Source organism: Musa acuminata, chromosome BXJ3-10 (assembly GCF_036884655.1).
Source record: "Musa acuminata AAA Group cultivar baxijiao chromosome BXJ3-10, Cavendish_Baxijiao_AAA, whole genome shotgun sequence".
Lineage (NCBI taxonomy): Eukaryota > Viridiplantae > Streptophyta > Magnoliopsida > Zingiberales > Musaceae > Musa > Musa acuminata.
In genome coordinates, this window is record NC_088358.1 from 23,040,398 (window position 1) to 23,062,430 (window position 22,033).

Here is a 22,033-nt window from a genome sequence, read left to right on the forward strand (position 1 = left end):
TGTGTGGAGGTGCTGATGAAGGAAGTCAATGTTGGGAGACAAATGTAAGTTAATGTTGGATGACCAGAATGAAAACCTAGAAACATTTTACCAATCCATCAAAGCTTCTTGTTATAGTTATTACAAATCTCAGTGGGTTTGACCTAAATTAGGTAGGATTTCCTTTCTTTTTTCTTAGGAAAAGAAGGAAACAAGCTGAATCTTTCTACTACAAGTCAAAACACCCCAAAACAGAATATTAATAGATAGTATGAGTGTCCAAACATACATTTGGATAAGAGTTGTTTTTCCTTATTTCGATAGTAATTCCACTAGAGAATTAAATCTATGAAATCTAGTTTAATCCAACACTTCATATGTCTACAATGAGTATGGTAAGTTCAGACCTATTAGATTAAGAAATCTGTTATCTCAAATGGTTTCAAAGAAGATCTAACATTGGATATGATGAGAATAGGCCCACCACTGGCATATTGAAAGCACAAGGAGGACAATAGGTACAACTGTAGGTTATTACCTTCAACACAACTTAAAGATCATATATACCCATAACCAAGTTTGTGAACACTGTCATGTTCTAATCTCAGATTCTCTGACACCTTAAGGACCTAATATACACACACAGGAAGACGCATTAAGATTACATACAGGAAGTTTACATCTTCTTAAGTTCTTTTAGATGCGCTCACAATCTAAAACTCACCAAGAAACATGTAAACATATGCATGTCTGCTACCTGGAACCCATAGGAAGTGCAAGCTTCTTACTGCTCTCCTGTTTTCTTTGCAGCAAGAGGTTTCTGAGAGAGTTGACCCCATTTTGTCTCTTGGGTGCAACCGTAAGCATTCCTGCATCAGCTCCTCCTTTCTGCTTGTAAGAATCATCCAATTTCTTTGGTGATAGCTGAGTGATAGAGTTTGCCAAGTTTCCGTAACCATGGTTCATGTGGATGTTCCGTCCATATAGCAGACCTGACCTGGGACTCTCAGAAGCTGCGGCTGTCAGATTCCGCACTTCGGTGCATATGATTTCCTTTGTGTTAGGAGGTTTGAATTCTCCAGTTGTTGCATGATCGTCTGTTCTCATATGATCAAATAATCTGGGCTGACATTTAGAATTTGTAGTAGCAGGACTAGATATCAACTTCTCTGATAGAGATGCATCACTTGGTTTTTCTGAAGCAGCAACTATGTCACAATCCTGCAAGATCATACAATTAATTTTGTTTAAGGTCTCAATACTAAGGTAATTTCATAGTCATTATATCGTATTCGTCCATCTGAAACAAGAAATTTGAATTAAAGACAACTGCTTGAGAATCAGAAGTACACAGCTAAAGTTGCAACTTCAATTAAAGGATACCGAAATCAGTGGATGTCTTGAACAAGCATTTGGTCAGACCTGCTCACAATTCCTCCTGATACTTGTGGTGTGTTTAGCATTCATAAACCCATATTTACTGAAATAATAGTAGAACCAACAAGATCTACCAGGCATGTATCATCGATTAGCCTATAACCTCAGAACAATAGTTAGCTTCATATTTCTCATATATAGTGTGCCAATAGCTCCAGAGAAAATTTAATTTACATTTAACAATTATATCACTGAAGATAATAGGACTTACTGCCTGGATTTGCTTTTCGTCTTGGGTCATGATATACTTTGGAGTTTCCTTAGATGAAGCACTGTGCCAGAGAGAGTTAAAGATTTCAGATGATATTTATAAGATTTTCGGTAAAAGAAAAGCACACAAAAGAAATAATTCATACATTTCTAACTGAAGCTGTAGTTCTAGACATGCTTCCTCTAGTTCTTCACAGCAATTGCTTTTGTGCCCCAGTTCAACCTCAAGGGATGAGAGTTTTTGATAAGCCTCATTCAGTTCAGCCTTTGCAACTGTTAGCTGCACTCCAAGATCTTCATTAATTAACTTTTGGCTTAGAACCTGGTTTTCAATCTGCCCATTGGACTCCTTAAGTGTTGCTAGCTCTATTTGTAAATTGGAAATGTCTTCTTCTGATTCATGGAGTTGAGCTATCAATGTCTTATTCTTAGTACTAGATGCTTGTAACATTTCCTCCAAATCTTTCTTTCTGGACTCCATACACATGATCTCCGATTTTAGATGCTCATTTTCACATTTCAGATTGGATTCAATATCCTCCATGGTAAACAAGATACACAAACCATTTGATGCAGAGACTAAAGGTATTTTTCTTTCTTTATCAAAACTGGGTTCTTCATGTCCATCTAACTTATCGTTATCTTTAGTTGTGTATATTACAGCCTTAAGTTCATTATCACTGTATGATTTATCTGCATCCAAGTATTTCCTAAACATCTCCTTCATGTCTGAAACTTCTTGAAGGGCGAAAGAGTGGTTTGCAATCCAGTCCACAATTGAAGTTACTTCAGCAGCAAACTGTTGAAGATCAACCTTCCCATTCAACAGATCATTACATACAGCAACAAATTTCTGTAGAACAGCAGTGAATTCAGAACTTTCCCATAGTAATGCATGAGCAGCATGCCCATTTGCTGATGCAGATTTCTGGTGTAAATAAGTGCCTTCATCATCACCAGATAACATGTGTTGACCACTTTTACTTCTTATATTTCTCTGAATGATTCCCTCAACCAATTTGACAAGCTTACGAACTGGCTTCTCAAAGTTTGATCGGGTACTATGTTCGCTGTCCAGTATGCCTGCATTGATTGCTCCATCAATTGAATCTGATGAAGTGTGTTTCAGTAGCTGAAGTACTTTGTCGCTGCAATATAGGCTATCTGAACATCTTGCCTTTATAGAATAATCCCAGTCACTCAGAGCTACCCTAACATCTTCAAGAATGGCATTTAAACTTTTTTCTAAGATATGATGCTTTTGTACAATGATCATCAGAATATCCTGAAGCCAGCTAGGGTATTTTTCAAATGATATGTTCGTGACTTGAACTTCATTATTTTCTTCAATGAAATCAGAGAAATCCTTGATTGTAACAAGCTCCTTATTTGTTGCTTCTAATAGACCAAGACCTGTCAAAGGTTCTTTATTGGTCACACATGCATTATTATCACCACAAATACCGAGTGAACTTCCAAAATGTTTATCTGCAGAAACTACTGCTAGTTTCTCCATCTCAACAAAATCATCCATTAAACTAAAACCTGAAATTCCATAAATTTTACATGGTTGCACAGCTGGTTTTCCACTTTTGAAGTGCTTCAGTTCAGAGATTAAACTAGTAGTCCACGATTCAGCACAGCTAATGTTATCTTCATTGCTATCATTCTCTGATATTGATGAAAGTGGCAGGTCATATGACACTGGGCTGCTGCTTGCTGGCTCGAAGCAAGCTTGTCCTTTTGGTAATTCTTTAAGTTGTGTCTCTACCTTTGACAGTTTGGACTCTGTATGTGCAAGCATGATACTCAATGCTTGAAGTTCACTGTTTTTCTTAGTCAGTGATTCTTTGAGAATCTGGTTTTCATCTTCAATGGCATGTAATCTCTCAACACGAGAAGTAGCACCCTTGTTTGATCCATCATAACATTCTTCTAGCTTAATATCCTTTGTATTGAAGGCTTCACTTGTGGAATTTGACTTTTTCTTCCTCGTTTCAACAGAATTACTACTCAGTCTTTCAACCTCATTTCTTATTTTAGCTAAAGCAGCAGGCCCTGGTAGTCGCTTCCTGGCAATGACACGCAATTTTTGGCACTCTGATTCTAGCTTAGCAATCTTATTAATGCTCTCCAGGTGTTGCCTATGAGCAGCATCAGCAGATCTGCGATTGAGTTCGGTCTCTTTATTTTGAATCTCAAGCTCCTTTTGAAGCATGCACACCTCATACTTTAGAGAAGCATTGAGTTTCTCTGCGGAATCAAGACTGGCCATTGCTTCCATGAATTTTGCTTCTGAATTGGATTTGGACACACTCAATTCCTTCACCAACTGTTCTTTGGCCTCTAGAACTCTATTCAGGTTGCTATTTTGAATTAGTAATTCAGTGAGCCTCTTATTTGTCTCAATCATCCCCTGTTCCAAAGTTCGCATGTTCTCCTGTTCTCTTGATATCTTCAAAGAAGCATTGTTAATAATGAGCTGCTGGTCTTTCTTAATAACTCGTAGCTGTTGCATGCATTCTTTTAATGCAATATCTGTGTTAACTAATCTTTCTTCAGCAGTTCTTTTCTGAAGTAAAGCATCGTCTAGTTTTTGTTTTAAAGAAAGTGCTTCAGCTTCTGCTTTTTCCCATCCTAACAAGTTCAACATGATTGAATTTTAAGATTAAACAGACTCTCAGGAGAGCCATCATGTTTATGCAAATCTAATGCAAGATACAAAACTTCAGAAAAAAAAAAAATAACCTGACATTGCTTCATTGGCCACTTTTCCTTGCTTTGCCAAAAGATCATCCTTAACACTGGACTCGGTAAGAACAGATGACAGTTGTTCGTTCAAGTCTTCTAAGGATCTCTCTAACTCAAGGATCTTCTCTTTCTGAATAAAATCATGAAAAGTTTAAGAATGACGCTAAGCATAAGAAGGAAATGTATATTTCTTTTCATAGGAAGCAGAAAAGAGTTTGACATAGGACACAGAAAATAGTTTGACATCCCTTAGGAAGTGATAGTCTATGTTAAGTCTTAAACATCCAATAGTGACGCAAATCATAGAACATTTGAATAGAAGCATTTCCCCCACTTGATCTGACTATTTATTTCATCCTTCTTTATAATCAATCAGAACAAATGATCTATTATTTAACAATGCAGAAGAAAGCCTGGTAAAGAGGATTTATAGAAGATTGGTTGCCACCAATTTTTTATTAGATGTCGATAGCAAAATCCCCGTTTCATGAAGCAGGGAAAAGTATAAAAGGATCTAGAGATCAGTTCTCAGAAACTAATTCATTTTTAAGAAATCCAATTTGTAAAGGTTGCTGATTATGAGACATTTGTTATATTAGAAGAGGAAAGAAGAACAAAAAAGCATTGATCAATCAAGCAGAAGATCTTGTTATTGCTTACCTTGATCATGTTCTTCTCTGAACACTTTCTCTTCCAAAGCCTTGTTTTGTTCTCCATGATCCTGACAAATTTCTACAAAGTGCACAGCTACTAATAAGGAATCCTATTCGGCTATTCAGAATTTATATGTCACAGAACTTCTCAAATAGATGCATCACTAATATCCTTTAAACCATAACAAGTATGATGGTAGGGTGGAAAATAATTAATAGAACAGTGCTGGAACAAGTGCAAAAGGAGGTGGCAATTGAAAAAGAAGAACAGATTTTGCACAATTTCAGTAAAGATTGCATATATTTGAAATTTGTATGTCAATCGACATTCTTGGGAATGTGATCCTTTATCAAGGTCCTTATTGCATGACTTAAAAGTATGCCTCATCATGAGCTTCTGATATACAGAAGCTCATTTTGAATGTTCTCCATGAATCTTGAATAAATTAAGTAGGAAAAATTCTTCAATTAAAAAATTTGGTTACGAGGATTCCGTTGAACAAAATTGTTGATTTCCATGTCCATTCTGGGATTCATTAATTGTGTAAAATATCTTCATATTGGATCATTCTAGATTTCCCATTTGGAGTTTTGTATATCTGTTCTTGTGTATCATATATATACATATATTTATATACTTATACACATTATATGTGGTCCTTTATGATAAATTTTAACTGCTACATAATAAAGTATCTCCATATTCCATCTCAGCTATTATAACAACCTGTAGAGCTAAATAAAGTTAGACTGGAATATCTCAATAAAATACTAGTGAGTATGGCATCTCATTTATATCAAAGTTCAACTTTCCTTGAGGGAAAAGAAATTTGCCTTCATCTCGTTGCAAGTAAATGTTGTACTTTCTTTTCATTGCATTTCATTACCAGTTGAAAATAATCTTTTGCAACTATAGATACACAAGAATATTTATATGGATTTATTACATGTTTCTCGAAGTAGAAGCATTCACATTTTCCACACACAATCTCATCATCCCCTGTTCAACCAAATTCCCCAACTTTATGTCCATCAATTTTTGAATAAAAACCCATACTAGAAATTGATTTCCTGAGTACCATGACCACTTAATCAACCTAAGCTCCAAACTGATTTCAGCAAGACCAGCTCAGAAAAGCTATGCTTCACAGAAATATGTGCATTATACTCTTGATGTTACAAAATCAGCCAATTTTTCATATAGAAGACAGTCATCCCCTTCAAACTCCAATGCAAACCCTTCTGGAGTTTAGCTAATGTTCAAGTTTTAACCCACCAGTGCAAGATCTTAGTCAATACCAAATTTACAAGAAAGTCGATAGAAAGGAAGAAAGAAACAGGTCAAAATCCAAGTGGCTAATGTGCAAAACTATCCAAAATTTCAGCAAGTGTCATGCTCATATTAGGACGAAAGGAAAACAATAAATCAAAAGGAGTCTTAGGGAATGCATCATGCATGTGGTAAAACTGTGTCTGCAACTCTAATGAGGCTAGAGGTAGAGGAAGATGTGGAGTAGTTAAGTTGGACTGACCTCACTTCAACCCAGGAGCTCCATTCTCAGCATCAGAGCATAGAAGCAAGGGCAACAACAACATGCACAGTGGGGGGGAGGGGAGAGAGAGAGAGAGAGAGAGAACCAAAGCTACTTTTTTTTTATCTCCCAGAGTGTGCCTTTTTCCTTGTGTTTTTGTCTCATCAAGGAGTAGACATGAATAGGTTGGTAGGACAAAGGTAGGGAGTAAGAGGAGTCACAATAGAAACAAGTAGGGTCACTAAAGCTTTACATTAGAGGCTTATATAGTTATTATCAACAAGGGATGTGTCTATGTTTAACATCTCTGTTGCAACCTTTATGACATATCTCAAGCTCCTTCTTCACAGAAGCAAGGACAATAAGGGTTCACTTGATCTCCACTCAAACTAAGACTCCTCAACACTTCAGTCAGTCTCAGGGAGGGCTCAAATAAACCTCCCAGAGCTTCATGCATCTTCTTCTGAACAGTTGTAGCAAGCAGCTACCACTTATCAGGTTACCATTGTTCTTATCCAATGAAAAGGAAAACTAAGCTATCATATTTTAGGATGACAGAGTAAATTTGGGGACCAAGAATTTTTGGATAGAAGCATTGTCCTAAGTTGTAAATCATTGGAAGAGAGAGAGCACTTAGCTGTCAGTATGTGTTGACCATTGTTAACTCTGGCTCTCACAGTAAAGTGTGAAGAACCCATGAAAACTTCCTGACAGATAATGGAACAGAAACATTGGATTCCAGGGCAACATTGGCTCCCACCAAACTCTGGTGGTACCTTTCTAGCTTCTACTCTTACTGTTTCACAATAATGCTATCCAGCTTGTAGAACCTATGCAGTGCATGTTGTTATCTGCACATGTTAAATTCTCTAGCTTTAATATACATCATTTATATATATACATATATATACATATGTATATATATACATATGTATATTTATATATATGTATATATACACACACATACATTTACCAAAAACAAGTTATATACTTTTAACTGTAGCCAAAAATTTCTTGGAATTTGTTCTTTCTTAATGTGCAAAGCACTCCAAGCAGCTATTTCCCCAATGCCTTTCAGTGGTTTACTTCAGGAGTCCAGAGCATGTCACAAGAACAAAGCCTACCAACAACATGTAGAAGTGCAATCCTTATTCTGGTAACAACAATGACTTCCAGAACATTGATAAAAGACAAACTCGAGTGGTCATCCTTTTTCAGTTCTTGCAACTTTTTCAGCACAACTTCAAATCCTTTTTCACTCATCATGGCATCATCACCTGTTTCAGAAAGATGGCAAATTTGAAGCATGATCAGGAAAAGTGGTGCTGAAAATGGATATTGTTATAAGATGTGCTAATTCAGCATTACTTCTTCCATAAATTGAGCAGATCTAACATTCTCTCATCACTCGATCAATTCAAGATTTGCAAGCAGATCCAACACCATCCACCAGTATTTGTAGGTATGGAAGTTTTAGGAGATTATTGTAAGAGATAAGTGGAATACTAACTATCAAGCAACCAAACTGTGAGCTTGGATCAATGCTATGAAGTGAGATGTAGTGCAGAGTACAATGTACACCAGCTTGTCCAATCCACCTTCAGCATTGTCATTCACTTCCATGTTCACCCCAACTACAAACTAAAGACTTGAAAGCAAAACACAAGCAAGTGAAGGAGAGAAGAGTGATAGGTATGTCTCAAAGAGAAACATTCCTTCTGCGGCTGAAGATTGTGTGTCAAATACAAGCTGTACTGGAGAACGGTGGACAAGATTCTTAAGTGTATGAATTGATGGCAGCAGCATTACTAGGAGAAGAATTAGTCTTTCCTTAAGAAACAGTTACACCAAGGAGTATGAATGCTTTTGGACATGATGACACTAAAGAAATGGAAGTCTAAGCAAGTGTTGCATTCGATATCTAATCAAGATGATTCTGCTCTCACAGAGAATGCAAGAAGTAGTTAAACAAGTTGGACAAACATCTCATTACTAACATGCAGTGGAGGATTCCGAAAGAACTTTTAGTCTAAAAAGATCTATTCTTCTATTGATTCTTTGTTCTCACATTAGTAGCAGCTGATTTCACAATCCACAAGTTAGAAGATATTTCAATGCCAAAGAAATGTCAAAAATACATCCCGTAAATCTCATCAAAAGATGGCACAGTGCAATGTATCTGGTTTCCTTGGCATCATGGCCTAATCAGTGCACTTTAGGAATCTTGAAATGGTTCCTTCAAATCAGAACTTGGAAAAGTTACGGTCTGCAAGCTGGCCAGTATCATACAAATCAAAGAATAGTCATGAGATCAACATCAGTAATGCAAAACAGACAAAGAAATTACCCATGCAAGTGCTGAATGAAATTTTCCTCATCGGATAGCAATTGTTGTGACCTCCCTTCTATTCCCAATATGCATTCTTCCAAGTAGTCGATACCAATTGCAGATGATGTTTGCCCACCTGATCGTTTAGAATCATCAACAGCTATGAAAATTCTCATAGTTTCTTTCGAGAAATGCAATGAGATGAGAATTCGTCACAAACATGCAGCAGTCACCAAATGTGGTGCTTGGAGAAACTATGATAGTTTACCTGTGAGGTCCCTTGTGTAATCCGCTGCATATAACTGGGTCGACAAGTCACTTGTTAACATTTCCTATGAGAATAGAAGAAAAATGGTTTAAATTAAAACTCCGCACCCAGGATTTCACAAGTTGATCTATCTGCATGCATAATTCTTCTATGATGTCTGCATTCAGAATTGATTCTTCTATAATACCATGCTGCAGGAGTAATGGTATGTAGGTAAAGAAAAAGATTACCTCACAGGATACAGGAACTTGGACTGATCCACGTTGAGATTCTAATGGATTCACTAATGGAGTCTCAAGATTAGTCACATTGATGAGACTGGGCTCGATTGTTGTGCACTGATTTGACAGATCAAATGAGCTCCGAACAGGTGAATCTTGGTTCAGGGGAAGCATTCCTGTTCGGTTGTTCATTGCTATGTTGCCATTCAGACCGAAACCTATACATGTCTGTGAAGTTCGGAAAGGCTGAAGTCCTCCAGACAAATACATGGAGTGGAGATTAAGACCATTCTTCATTGAAAGAATCTGCAACGAAAACAGAAACAAAAGACAATTTATCATAAGCATAAAATACAGAAAGAAGGAACTCGTTCAAGCTAACCTGATTTTAAACTAGTAGAAAAAAAAAGGTGTCTTTTATTATGGTAAGGAGTGAGTTTGAAATTTGTCATTGTATACCACAATTTACAAATAATGATTCCCATAATGTGGTCAGCATTTTGAGTTATTTGATAACCAAAAAGAAGCTTAAGGTTCATTCCGAAGCTTTTTCACGTGGTCTGCAGATAAACTCCCTTCAGAGGCAAGGAAGAACAAATAATGGAACAAATAAGAAATTGGATGATCAGAGGAGCCACTCAAAACCAGAGTCCAAATCTTTAGATTCTGAAATAACTTATCTTCTGGATTTGAAATTGAATGGAGCTCTTAAATTCCATATGTTCTTTGTTTCTGTTGATTCCTTACTCCTAGAACTTTGGCTCTCCGAGGAAACTTGGTTTTATGATAATAACTTCATGAATTCGATGTTGACTAAGGGCAAACCTAAATTTACAACTGTTATTCTTGGATCCCAACCCAACTTAAAATCTTAAGGAGGCACACTAGCTTGGCATCAAGTGATTATGTAAGTATCATCTTAAGGAGGCATGCCTATGTGGGAGAGCAAAGGAATATACCTGACAATTTATAAGTAAATTTCACATATTTCTCATTAATCTACATGTCTTGAGATGTGGAAAAGGATCTACAAGATTTGGGACTAATCCATCCTTGAAAATTTTTTATGGTGTTGGAGGGGCAAGTTTGTTTAGGACTCGGAGTCATCAGAATCTATGAACAAAGACAAAATATGTCCGAAGCAGAACAGTGAACGCGATACCAAAGTGCATATTTGAAGCTCAAAGACAAGATTATTTGTGTGCACTAACCAAACCACAGAACAACAAGACTCACTGCATGCAACCTCAATTTTTTTTCCCTTGCTTCAAAACTGTCTTATAAATGCTCATCTATCCGCAAGTTAAATTTCTCATTTCATGTGCTTGGATAAGAGTAAGAATTCTCAAAACCTAATTCGAATCATTCACTGTAAACTCATAAGAGTAAGAGGTTTTCACTCAGAGCATCAAGGGATCAACAACAACAGTGTCCATGCTGCATCCATGATTTGCTAGTTGTAAGTTGCAGAACTATCATGTTTGTTGATTCTTATCTTAAATTTCAGATAAATTTTTCTAAGGGTAAAGAGAAACTGTGAGCAGAAGCTAATGTCAAATAAATTTCACATGCACTTGTACAAGATATCACAACATAGGAGGAAAGAACTTACACATAGATTGGTAAAGATCATCTAACATTTACAGATAGAAGAACCTGACAGCATTTACTGACCTGCACTTGGAGCTGTAATTGTTTGAGATACTCAATAGCCTCATCAAGCATGGAAGCCTTATCTGTCTGCTCAAAAGCACAACATGTCCAAAGTAAAGAAGACAAGAAAAGAACACAATGAGCCAGAAAATTCAGTAAAGCCAATAAACTTTTGTTCGGTGGCACCTTATTTGAGTTGGGAATCAGATTTTGCAGTGCCCTCATCTTCTCATTGATTCTACTCCTCCTCCTCTGCTTCCAAAAGATCGTACCACAGAACCATAAATCTGACAGTGAGTGTCCAACAAAACCAATCGAACACATAGAAGATGATGGAAGGGTTAAAAAGAAGACCTTTTCAGACATGTTATGAACCTCTGCAGCCCTGCTCCTCTTGGAGCCGGAGCTCCGTGCCGGAACCGGCTTTGTGTGCTCCTCCGGCACCTCCACACTCTCCTGCAAACCACCACTACAAGCCATCAATTGACCCACAGCCCAGTGAATCAAGTGAAACCAGCTCAGAACATGAATCAGGCAACCACCTCACTCTCACATTCAAAAGAGTCAAAATCATGATCCAGTGACTTGCTTCCACCACCACTACCACCACCACCACCAGAAATGGGGTAGCAAGAAGAAGTCAACATCTGCTCAGCCTTCCAAGACGAAGCTCCAACTGCACAACTAGAAGAAAAACCAGGAGATTCTCCCTTGACCACCTTGGCAAGAAAAGGAGCTGCTGCTGTCAAAGCACACTGCCACGATCATCCGTCACTGATCACATCCGCCTGAAGAGAAAAGAAGTGCAGCATAAGTCTACCCTCTCCGTCGACTGATTCCTCTAAGCTTCAGCGGGTCAGTGCACTCATCACCCTAACACCACAGGTTTAAGGCTGCAGGCCTTTAGGTGTTGCTTGTATGGGTTTGCGTGCATGTATTCACTGCATCTTCGGTCTAGAAGGGTGAAGGTACACAGTCATGTATTCTCTGCACCATGACTGTGTTCTCTCAAGAACTCGAGAGAGATAGACTGACGCGATGGGTCTTGTATGTTTCCAACAATCCACGGAACTGCTACTGATGTGAGAGATGGCATCATCACCATCACTTCTTGCCTGTCTCTCTATTTTGTCGAGGAGAGCGACGGAACAGACCAACCCATCGTGTCATTTAATGTCTCCTGCTTTAATTGTTTCTTGAGCTAAATCAGACAGAAGAAGCAATCAATGTTTGGATCCGACTGATAACTCTACCTTAATCTTCTTTTAGATTTATAGACTTGCTGTTAAAAATCACTATAAGAGTGCAAAGATTTCTTAGATTTACTTTCCTGTTGGCATATTAAATGTAATCTCTCATCAAATGTTGCCTTAGTTTTTCTTAGTAGTGCAAGTGTCCCCATTGTTCTTGCTCACCTACATCACCATCACTTCTTCCCGATCCATCCACTCCTTTTCTCTTTCCCGACTCCTGGTTTACTCGATGCTTCTGAATCCTCTCGTCTGTTTCAAGGTGGTGACCTTTCTCACAGCGTATAGTTGCTCGTTCGGATGGAGCTGTAAAAGCATCCACGTTCCCTTCTTACACTCTGAATCATCATTCGACCTTTTCACAGGACAAAACCCTTATGATTTCCCACACTGTTCATCCCCAGTCTCAGAGACGATTGATGATTCTCAATATTGACTTCAAAAGTAAATTAGATGATTCTCAATATTGACAATATTACTCTCTCGTAAAAGGGAGATAAATTTGTTCATGTGCATCTCCTTTAGTATTTTCATCTACTTTTAAGATCTCTAAATCAAAGAGAAAATAACATTAATACATAGCTTTCAAAATTTTATTATAAATCATCAAATTCTATTCGAAAACCTAAGGTCTGAGGTAAAAGATAAACGTCTTGATTATGGACTATGGATACGGGTTTAGAAATGGTCCAATAGATATATAGACATAAGCATATCGTTCCATCGCACTTTGACTCAAAACTCAATCATTCTCATTTAATACAATTGAGCTTGATTCAACTTACTCTTACTCGACCTCCCCCTATTATATGTCTAAAGAAAACCTCAATTGAGGGTTTAGATATTAAACTCATATCTGGATCCACTATCTCCTCCCATATCTATCATTCTCTTTGTCCTAGGTTCTAATTTGGAAGTGGAGCAGTACAAGACTAACAGTAACCTGTCATCCTCTAGTTCTATTATTGCTAACACCTCTCAAGACAATAGATTGAAGACTTTAGAGGTTTTCATGATAATGAGAAAAGGAATTGTCTCTACTTGGCCTACTCCTTTTACCTTTACTCCAATCATTCCCTCCCCTGTCCTTAAAATGGCTTGGTAGCAAAAGGGGGTCTGGTTGATAATGGTTTATCACCACCCATCCCTATTACCAAAAATTCAAAGGTATTTTCTTGTATAATTTGAGAAACCTTCCCTTCTTTTCTAAGTATTCTCGATCCAATCTATTATCTTCCTTAAGTTCAAAATCCTTAGAGACAAGCAAGTCTCCACTCAAATCGATGGATAAGGAGTTCTGTCTCCTCCTCCAAAGCTCCCACTTAGAGTAAGGTATCCCCTTCCTTTGAAACCCTCATAGAGAAGATATTTGAGGCTTTCCAACATGTAGTAGAAAACAACACTAAAGAGGAGAGAGAAATAATTCATGAAAATTTTGATGGTAAATGGAATCTCCTACTTTGCGATGATATACTGAAGGCGATTTTCTCGGGAGAGTCTTTTATCTCAACTCTTTACTATAAAGCATAAACATACTTAGGTTCGGATATGAAACTTTTAGTATTCAAAGATGCCCTCGTTATTCCCAATAGGATTGCCCGATAAGAGATCGCTTCGTCCAAAGCGCGCCCCACTCGTTCCGCTCGCAACAATCCGATTAATTCCCCAAGTGAAAAAATATTAGACATTCCATCTTTTGATGTTACTTGACGTACAATAATCTCTATATGTCTATTATGGATCTATACCCCCTAGGATCGATAAACCTTTTGAATTTTATTAACCAAAGAGATACAACTTTGAACTATGGTTAGCTCCGCTTGAATCAAGAATCCCCAGGGGTTTCCAAGAATTTTTGGTATACCTTTGTTCCAACCTTCAACTCTCCTTTTGAGGTTCATCGATATTGAATCAATAGAACGTACTTCTAAGATTTGTTCCACTTTCGGAAGACCTTGCGTTATGTCACCATATCTTAATTTTTCATATATAAATGTAACTAATGTATCTCCTTCGTAAAAGATTTCTCCATAATGGCCATAAACAGTAGCTCCTGGAGTGGCCAAATAGGGCTTAACCGATCTTATAACTAAGGAGTCAACATGAACAATTATGATCTGACCAGATTTTTCTACGTGTGGTTCGTATTTGAATAGACATACATTTTCACAAAAAAATTGTCCAAGACGAATTTTTGTAGATGTCTCTTCCCAATAATCGTGATGGAGAAAGTGCCAATTCAAATGGAATGGATTCAAAATGATGTTACTGTATGGATCGAGGTTATAAATCCTCCTATTTTCATCTATTAAACAGTATTTAAGTACTTGAAGTACTTGGAAAGTCGGTTGAAAATTGTCTAAGTAGCAAATATTTCTTTAACAAGATCTGATTATAAGTTATTAAATGGTAAGATGAATAGAAATTTGCTATTTTAGGTACAATAGTGCCTAAGGGACCCAGCAAATCCTTAATTGGGATTATGGGATCCGATTCTTTTGTCGTATTGTTATATTTTGAACCATTGAATGGGCCAATTCGAAAACAATTGGATGATGACAAAATTATCAAAGATTGGCATTCCTTATTTCGATTTAACAATGTACCAATAATACCTTGATGTTGGGTAAGTGTAGTACCTTGATGTTGGGTAAGTGATTGAATCCTGACCTTGTAAAAAGAAGGATTGATATTTGTGCGATCTAATCCATTATCGGAAATCAATCCTCAACTTGCCCTATCATATCTTTTTCCGGTATACGAAATAGTGGACTTGACTAACTCAATTCTTATGAAATCTCGAATCAGATCATTTGTTCTTACCTCAACAAAGGAAGCGTGAACCTCTTCCGAAGAACCTTTTTGCTCTTGATCCCAATTCAATACTAAGCAAGTCCGAACTAATTAAATACTTGTGTGAGAAATTCCTCGAATTGACTTGCCATTTCCATGAAGGATATAATTGACAACTCTAAGTTGGACATTATCCTTTTTCCCGCAGGAGATCTTGAGGAAAAAGTGTTGCTAAATTTATGCCATCAGCTATTTCATATGTGACTATGGGTCGAACCAAAACAAAATACTTTTTCTTGGTAGGTGTGATCCGTTGGACATAGATCCAATTTTTCTATTTTTTTGATTCCTTAGAATTTTTTTTCTTCTGTTCCGGTGGTATCCCTCTCCAGGAAAATAAATATCTCCGGAACATATTTTTAGTTCAATATTTTTTTTTCTCTCTACTCGGACTAATCCGCCTACTCGACTTCTTGTATTTAAAATGAGTTGTGTATCTACTCCAATGATACTATTGTTCCGGACCATTATCAACGAAGATCCGGGTAAGATATGCACTTCTTCGAGAATGAAAAAAAAAAACCGTTCTACTTTCGTTTGGTATTTCGGACTAAATTCTTATGGTCCTCGATACTCAATCAAATCCTTTTTTTTAATGATTGAATTAACCTCTACGGTTCCATATTTAGTAATTCTTGAATTGCTTCTTCTGTATCGTGGATCATCAAAATAAGCAAGAATACTATTTCTACGTAAAATACCCTGTTTTGGTATTTCGATCGAAATACCAAAACAGGATATTAGTTCTTTCTCTCGTTCTTGATTGTATTGTAATGGGATGATGAATCTATTTCTTTGCTTTTTCGCCAAGAAATAAAAATTTCCTTGGATAATAGAAGGATATATGAAATTCAAATGATCATTAGACATCGTTTGATCAGGTCTTATTGAATAGTCAATAATTTTATTATATTTTTTACCAGAAGTATCCAACAATTTATGTCTTATTCGACCATTAGTCATTGATAGGTCAGAGATATATCTTCCTTCGATAGAAAAAGAATAAACATTTATTTGATCTTGATACTTGTGGAGCGAAAAAGACACTATACTGGATCTGCACGGACCTCCCGCTAATATCCATAAATGACTCATTTTTTATAATAGGTGAATATTACCATATGTATATTCAGGTGCATGGTGGACATCGGTACTCCAGTGCATTTCTCCCTCTGATTCATAATAAATATGTTTTCGTACCTTCTCTTTAAAATGAAAAGTGGACGTTCCAGCACGAATCTCAGCAATCACTTGTTCTGATTCTACATATTGATTATTTTGAACTAAAATAATTTTTTTTGGTGGAATATTTACATTATGTAGAACATCCCGACTCTTAATAGTTACATACAAGTCTATAGAACATAGAAAAGCAATGCCCATGACGGGTATGTGTGGGATGAACCAAATCCTCATTGAATTTTATTTTTCCATTAGAAGGAGCTTGTACATGCTCGGTAGTACCGCCTGTGAATACTCCACGGGTATGAAAAGTTCTTAATGTTAGTTGAGTTCCTGGTTCCCCAATTGATTGACCCGTAATAATACCTACAGCTTCTCCCAATTCGACTAGGTCACCATGAGTAGGACTCCGACCATAACATAATTGGCAGATCCAAGATGTACTCCTGCAAGTAAAGGGGGTTCGAATATATATTGGTTGTGCTCGAAAGGTTATGAATCGATTGACAAGTCCAATCCCAATATCTTAATTTCGAGTGGCAAGGCATCGTAGACCGATATATATATCGTCCGCTAATACACGACCAATTAGTGTTTAGACAAAAAAATTTTCCATCGTCCCATTTTGAGGACTCACGGAAATACCTCGGATAGTGCCATAATCTGTTCTACGTACAATAATATGTTGAACTACTTCAACAAGTCTACGTGTGAGGTATCCAGCATCTGATGTTCGTACAATAGTATCTACAACTCCTTTGCGGGCTCCATAACAAGGAATTATATATTCTATCAAAGAAAGTCCTTCACGTAAATTGCTTTGAATGGGTAAATCAATCATTTGTCCTTGGGGATCCGACATTAATCCTCTCGTACCTACTAATTGGTGTATCTGAGTTGCATTTCCCCTAGCTCCCGAAAAGGACATTAGATATACTGGATTAGAAGGATCAATCATCCGAAAATTAGGATTCATTTCTTGTCTCAAATATTCACTTGTAGCATACCATATCTCAATGGATTAACGTAATTTTTCTACCGTGTGTACATTCCCATAATGATGGTGTTTATCCAAAATAAAACTTTGTTGTTCAGTGTCTTGGACTAACCATCCCTTAGTCCAAGATGCCCGTAAGTTCAAAATCAAGTCTCCACTCAAACCGATGGATAAGGAGTTCTGCCTCCTCCTCCAAAGCTCCCACTTAGAGTAAGATATATATCCTCTTCCTTTGAAGCCCTCGTAGAGAAGATATTTGAGGCTTTCCAACATGTAGTAGAAAACAACACTAAAGAGGAGAGAGAAATAATTCATAAAAATTTTGATCGTAAACGGGAATCTTTTGTGTGACCTTCTCAGGAGAATATTTTATCTTAATTCTTTACTATAAAGCATAAACATTAAAAAAAAAAAAAACATACTAACAAAACATGTGATAACCCTTTACTCGGAAGTAATAATAACCGTTAAACTATTGTTAAGATATATTTTTAAATTCTATCCTAGAACTATAGAGGTGCAATTAGAGAAGTGAAAGAAATATTTTTTAGTCCCATTAAAACCCGTAATATAAATCTATTTATTTTTTTGAAAATTCATATTTATAAGTAACATTTCTCTTTTTGCTTCATAGGTAGGGGAGAGCTTGGTCCAATACTTTTATAAAAACTGATAGAGGGGGCATCCTAGTAGCATGGAAGATATATAACATTCTAAGCTATCCTTATTCACAAAAACAAGTAAGTAATTAACTTAGCAATAAAAGAGAGATATTACTTCTCTTAGCAATCTATGCAAGCATAAAGTCTTCGGTTCGTAACTCTCTCAAATTTACTTTACCTTTAGATATGTTATCAATTATGTGACTTCTGTATAGTAATATAAATTTCATTTTATCTACTGAAGAAAAATTTAGATATCATCCTTTTATATTTTCTCAATCAATTTTATAGTGTCAATGTTTTATTTTCAATTATAATCTTTTGGATGCTAGATTTACTAATCCGAAGTTTACTTAATGAAATAATCATTTTGGCCCTTACCGAGTTTATGCTAGGCTTGATGGAGTACTGTTTAATTCTAATTAAGTTTTGACTTATGATGATATTTTGATTTTACACCTTTCTAGGGTAGGCTTTAATCACTTCCCCTTATTAGCACAGTTGTCTTATATTTTTAAGTCATCTAGGAACTCTAATAATATTAAATTTGAACTTTACTAGCTTTTTAATAAATATTTCAACTTCTTTGTCAAATCTGCTTAGGCTAAGATCTACTGTGGGAGAGTGAATAATAACTTCCTTCATAAGAACAAATCTCTCTTTGGATCAAATCTAAAGGTCAAAGATTGGAGAACCAAATTAAAACCATCTTATTATTTTAGAAAAGGACACTTTTGGCACCCTCTCCAACTTAGATTTGATCAATATCTAGTATCTTTCTAACAAGTTGATTGTCCTCAATAGACAATTCTATCTAAAATGATAGTCTAGATCCAAAGCCCAATATATTATTAGAGAGAGACAAAAATACTAAATAATTTCAATGACTATGCACCATCAAAAAACTAAAAAATGAACTCACTATCCTAGTATTCAAATTCCCTAAATAGCCAGGACACTACTTCTCTCCTTCTGTCATTCTCTAACTAGTGTTCAAACTTTTAGCAGATTCCTAATTTAACTTCCAATGCTAACTAAAATCATTGCTCAGCACTCCCTACTCTTTCCAACATGGATCATTCCACCCTTACCCAACCATTTTTCCTATCAAAAATTAGGTTAGATCTTTTGTAAATGGTTTGCTCTGGACTCCATGGCCAGAATATAAAATTTTACAAAGCTTTCTAGGATGACTTAAAGATGGATCTATTGTCATCCTTCACCCAATTTTACTCTCATTTCTCTATTCCAGATAGTTAAGGTCATACTCTTATAGTCTTCACTTATAAATCTCCAAATACAACCTATATCAAAGACTTTATGTTATAATACTTAATATCATTTATAAAATTCTTACTAAAATCTTTTTAATTTGTATTAATAGTTATCTTCAACAACTTAAAGGTTAAAAATTCAAGCTAGCACAAGAGTCTTCATTCTAAGGTGAAAAACTTATCCTCATAAACTCTATAATTAGTTCTCTCTCAACTCATATACTACTTAGTTCTTGGATTTCAAACAAGTTTGAACACTAAATTTTTAAAATTTTCTTGAGATTTTTTTTAGAATGATAGACACAGACATAACAATATATACTTGATTAGTTGGGTTAACATTACTCTTTCAAATGACTCAGGATTTGAGAATTAGAAATTTTATAATGATAAAAAATATCTCTCCTGTGTTTAAATTTATCTTTAATCTGATTATTAACATTAACGATGGTTTTAGGAAACTCATTAGTAATGGTCAATCCACTAAAAGTAAGGAAGTTCCCACAAATGGCCCCTATAAATAATGGTCCAAATTTATGGTAGGAATCGATTTCCTACCATAAATTACATTTTCAGCAAACTACACTATCAATAAGATTATTATTTTATTTGTTATTTGCATCTAAATTCTTCCACTCATATTCTCTCTCAACATCTCATCAACTTTTAATTCTAATTCTTCCTAAGTTGGCTTCAAGGGGAATAGATCGAAGAAGGTGCATCAATAGATAAACCATCCCATGATGACAAGCTTCTTTCTTATGGAACAATCAAAACGAGGCAAAGTATCACAACCAGCCCTTCCTCTCTCTTAAGGTCATGTTGGCTGTCAGTGACTCTTACTCGGTCACCCAGGAATCCTAAGAGCAACGTTGACAGCTCTAATGTTAGCCTGGAGGAACAAGAGGTAAGTTTTGGCTTCTATGTAGACTGGCTCAGTGACTATTAATCTACCAGCAAACATATATATAGGTTTTCTCATCAGAAACTCTTCTGATCAACCCTTATTGTTGAGTCGATAGCCTTATTGGAGGCCTTACGAGCTGCTGCAGACTCTCTCTTCAACTATCAGCTGTGTGGATTAACTCTAATTCAATTCAAGTTATTAATTTTGTTCACTGTCTTCAACAATCATTCCCTGATTTTTCTGATGTCTTTATTATGATATATTATTTCTAGTTGATAGAATTCAGATCGTCATAGTTAGTCACATCCTTAGATCTTCTAACATTGAATGGTAGATCCCATGATTCCTAATTTTTTTTTATGCTGCCGATGATCAGCAGCGAGCTCAGAAATTTGCTACTATTTCTTGAAGTAATGCAGTTGTTTCCTTCAAAAACAAAAAACAAAAAACAGTGGAAGAAACCTGTCTACTTCTTTGATTATGCTGCTGATGGATGAAGCTTTGCCATGGATCAAAAATTCATGGACTAGAGTGATAATTAATCTTATTAAAGGGAGTTCTCACTTTAAAAAGATATTTTATTTTGAATGATCATTAAATTTTTTTTTAAAGATAAGTGCTTAAGACGGATTAAAGACTGTGATAAACTATCAAGATCTTTATCAATTAAATTAGTTGACACCATAGTATGTAATTTTAAATGATATCGTTCGGTACGGGTGGTATGTACCGGTCCGACGATATACTGGTATGCGGACCGCTAATGTGCTACTGTGCTATAGTGTTAGCCCTATAACAGTGCTACAGTAAAAGAGAAAGAAATATTAAAAAATAGACGTATTGGTATGCTCTGGTGTACCGCTCGGTACACGGTACCGTATCATATCGAGCCAACCTCGAAACATCGGTACGGTACGGTATTATTGTATAAATTGATTAACACATTCAATAATCTTGAAGTTTTATTTTCAAAGCATCATTTTTTTTCATAAATCAAGAATAAAATCATGAATTGAGTAAATTTTGTTTATTTTTTTTAATAAAAATATTTTAACATATCTATCCTTAAATTAAGTGTATTTGGTATCGTAAATTTTGATATAACACATATATTCCTTAAAAATTAACATTCCTATTAACTATTAGTTATGGCTATGAATAACAATGAATATTGTAGTAGAAGAGTATTTAAATTATTATTTATAATTTTTTTAAATCTTTCATCCTTTATCTCTTATCTTACCATTAACATTTTCCTAACTGTCTCAATATTCTCATCATAAAATATAAATATCTTAATTTAATAATTAAAATATTATAATTTTATTAGATTTTGAATAAAAAATATTTGTTAACGAGATGATATTTTAGGTATTTAAAAAAAATCAGGGGCTTTCCTAGAAAATCACCCTTTTAAATTATCAAAAATAATTTTTATTTCGAGTGATCTTCCAATTTTGTCTCTACCTTTGATCATCGATCAGTCGTCATTCTTTTTATTTTTTTTTTTCTTTTTTGAATTTTAAAAAAAACAAGGAAAGTTAATACGAGTCTAAAAAAAAATCTTCTTAATCCTTGCCCGGACCCACATGTGTGGGACCCATGGGACCACGTCACCCTGGCTAATATTTTTGAGCCGATTCGGCCATTCTATGCATGGTCATAAACGTCGGGCTTCGTTTTCCCACGTGCTTCGCACGAGCTAGTCCGAAGGGCTTCGAGACCTTCCGATCGTAAGCTCACGTTAATCGACGGTCTAGATAAGGATAGATAATTTCGATTAAAAGCGCAATTGGAGCGGATCCCTTCCCGTTTCCTTGACGTCTCTTCTCGTTCTCTCCATCCCCAATCTATTATATCGCGTCTTCCCCTTTC

At 35.9% G+C, this 22,033-nt stretch overlaps 2 protein-coding genes and 1 pseudogene across 3 annotated transcripts; all 3 read right to left on the minus strand.

Annotated features, from left to right (window-relative positions):
• Positions 1-518: 518 nt before the first annotated feature.
• On the minus strand, positions 519-6,940 carry LOC135651217 (filament-like plant protein 7). The gene is made up of 6 exons (XM_065171133.1): positions 6,563-6,940; positions 5,038-5,109; positions 4,375-4,507; positions 1,773-4,263; positions 1,628-1,688; positions 519-1,200 (listed from the first exon to the last, which is right to left on the minus strand). Exons 2-6 carry the CDS (start codon positions 5,092-5,094, stop codon positions 733-735), a joined length of 3,210 nt encoding a protein of 1,069 aa, XP_065027205.1. The 5' UTR covers positions 5,095-5,109; positions 6,563-6,940; the 3' UTR covers positions 519-732.
• A 625-nt stretch (positions 6,941-7,565) lies between these two features.
• Positions 7,566-12,295, minus strand: LOC104000548 (transcription factor SPATULA-like). Of its 2 annotated transcripts, none has more exons than XM_018819406.2 (8): positions 11,576-12,295; positions 11,388-11,489; positions 11,220-11,285; positions 11,055-11,120; positions 9,390-9,686; positions 9,160-9,223; positions 8,910-9,027; positions 7,566-7,839 (listed from the first exon to the last, which is right to left on the minus strand). In XM_018819406.2, exons 1-8 carry the CDS (start codon positions 11,678-11,680, stop codon positions 7,836-7,838), a joined length of 822 nt encoding a protein of 273 aa, XP_018674951.2. In that variant the 5' UTR covers positions 11,681-12,295; the 3' UTR covers positions 7,566-7,835. The 2 variants fall into 2 exon arrangements, with proteins under 2 accessions (XP_018674951.2, XP_009420906.2); XM_009422631.3 differs by lacking the exon at positions 7,566-7,839 and adding an exon at positions 7,920-8,835.
• A 1,505-nt stretch (positions 12,296-13,800) lies between these two features.
• On the minus strand, positions 13,801-16,978 carry LOC135651398 (DNA-directed RNA polymerase subunit beta''-like; annotated as a pseudogene).
• Between the last annotated feature and the right edge of the window lie 5,055 nt (positions 16,979-22,033).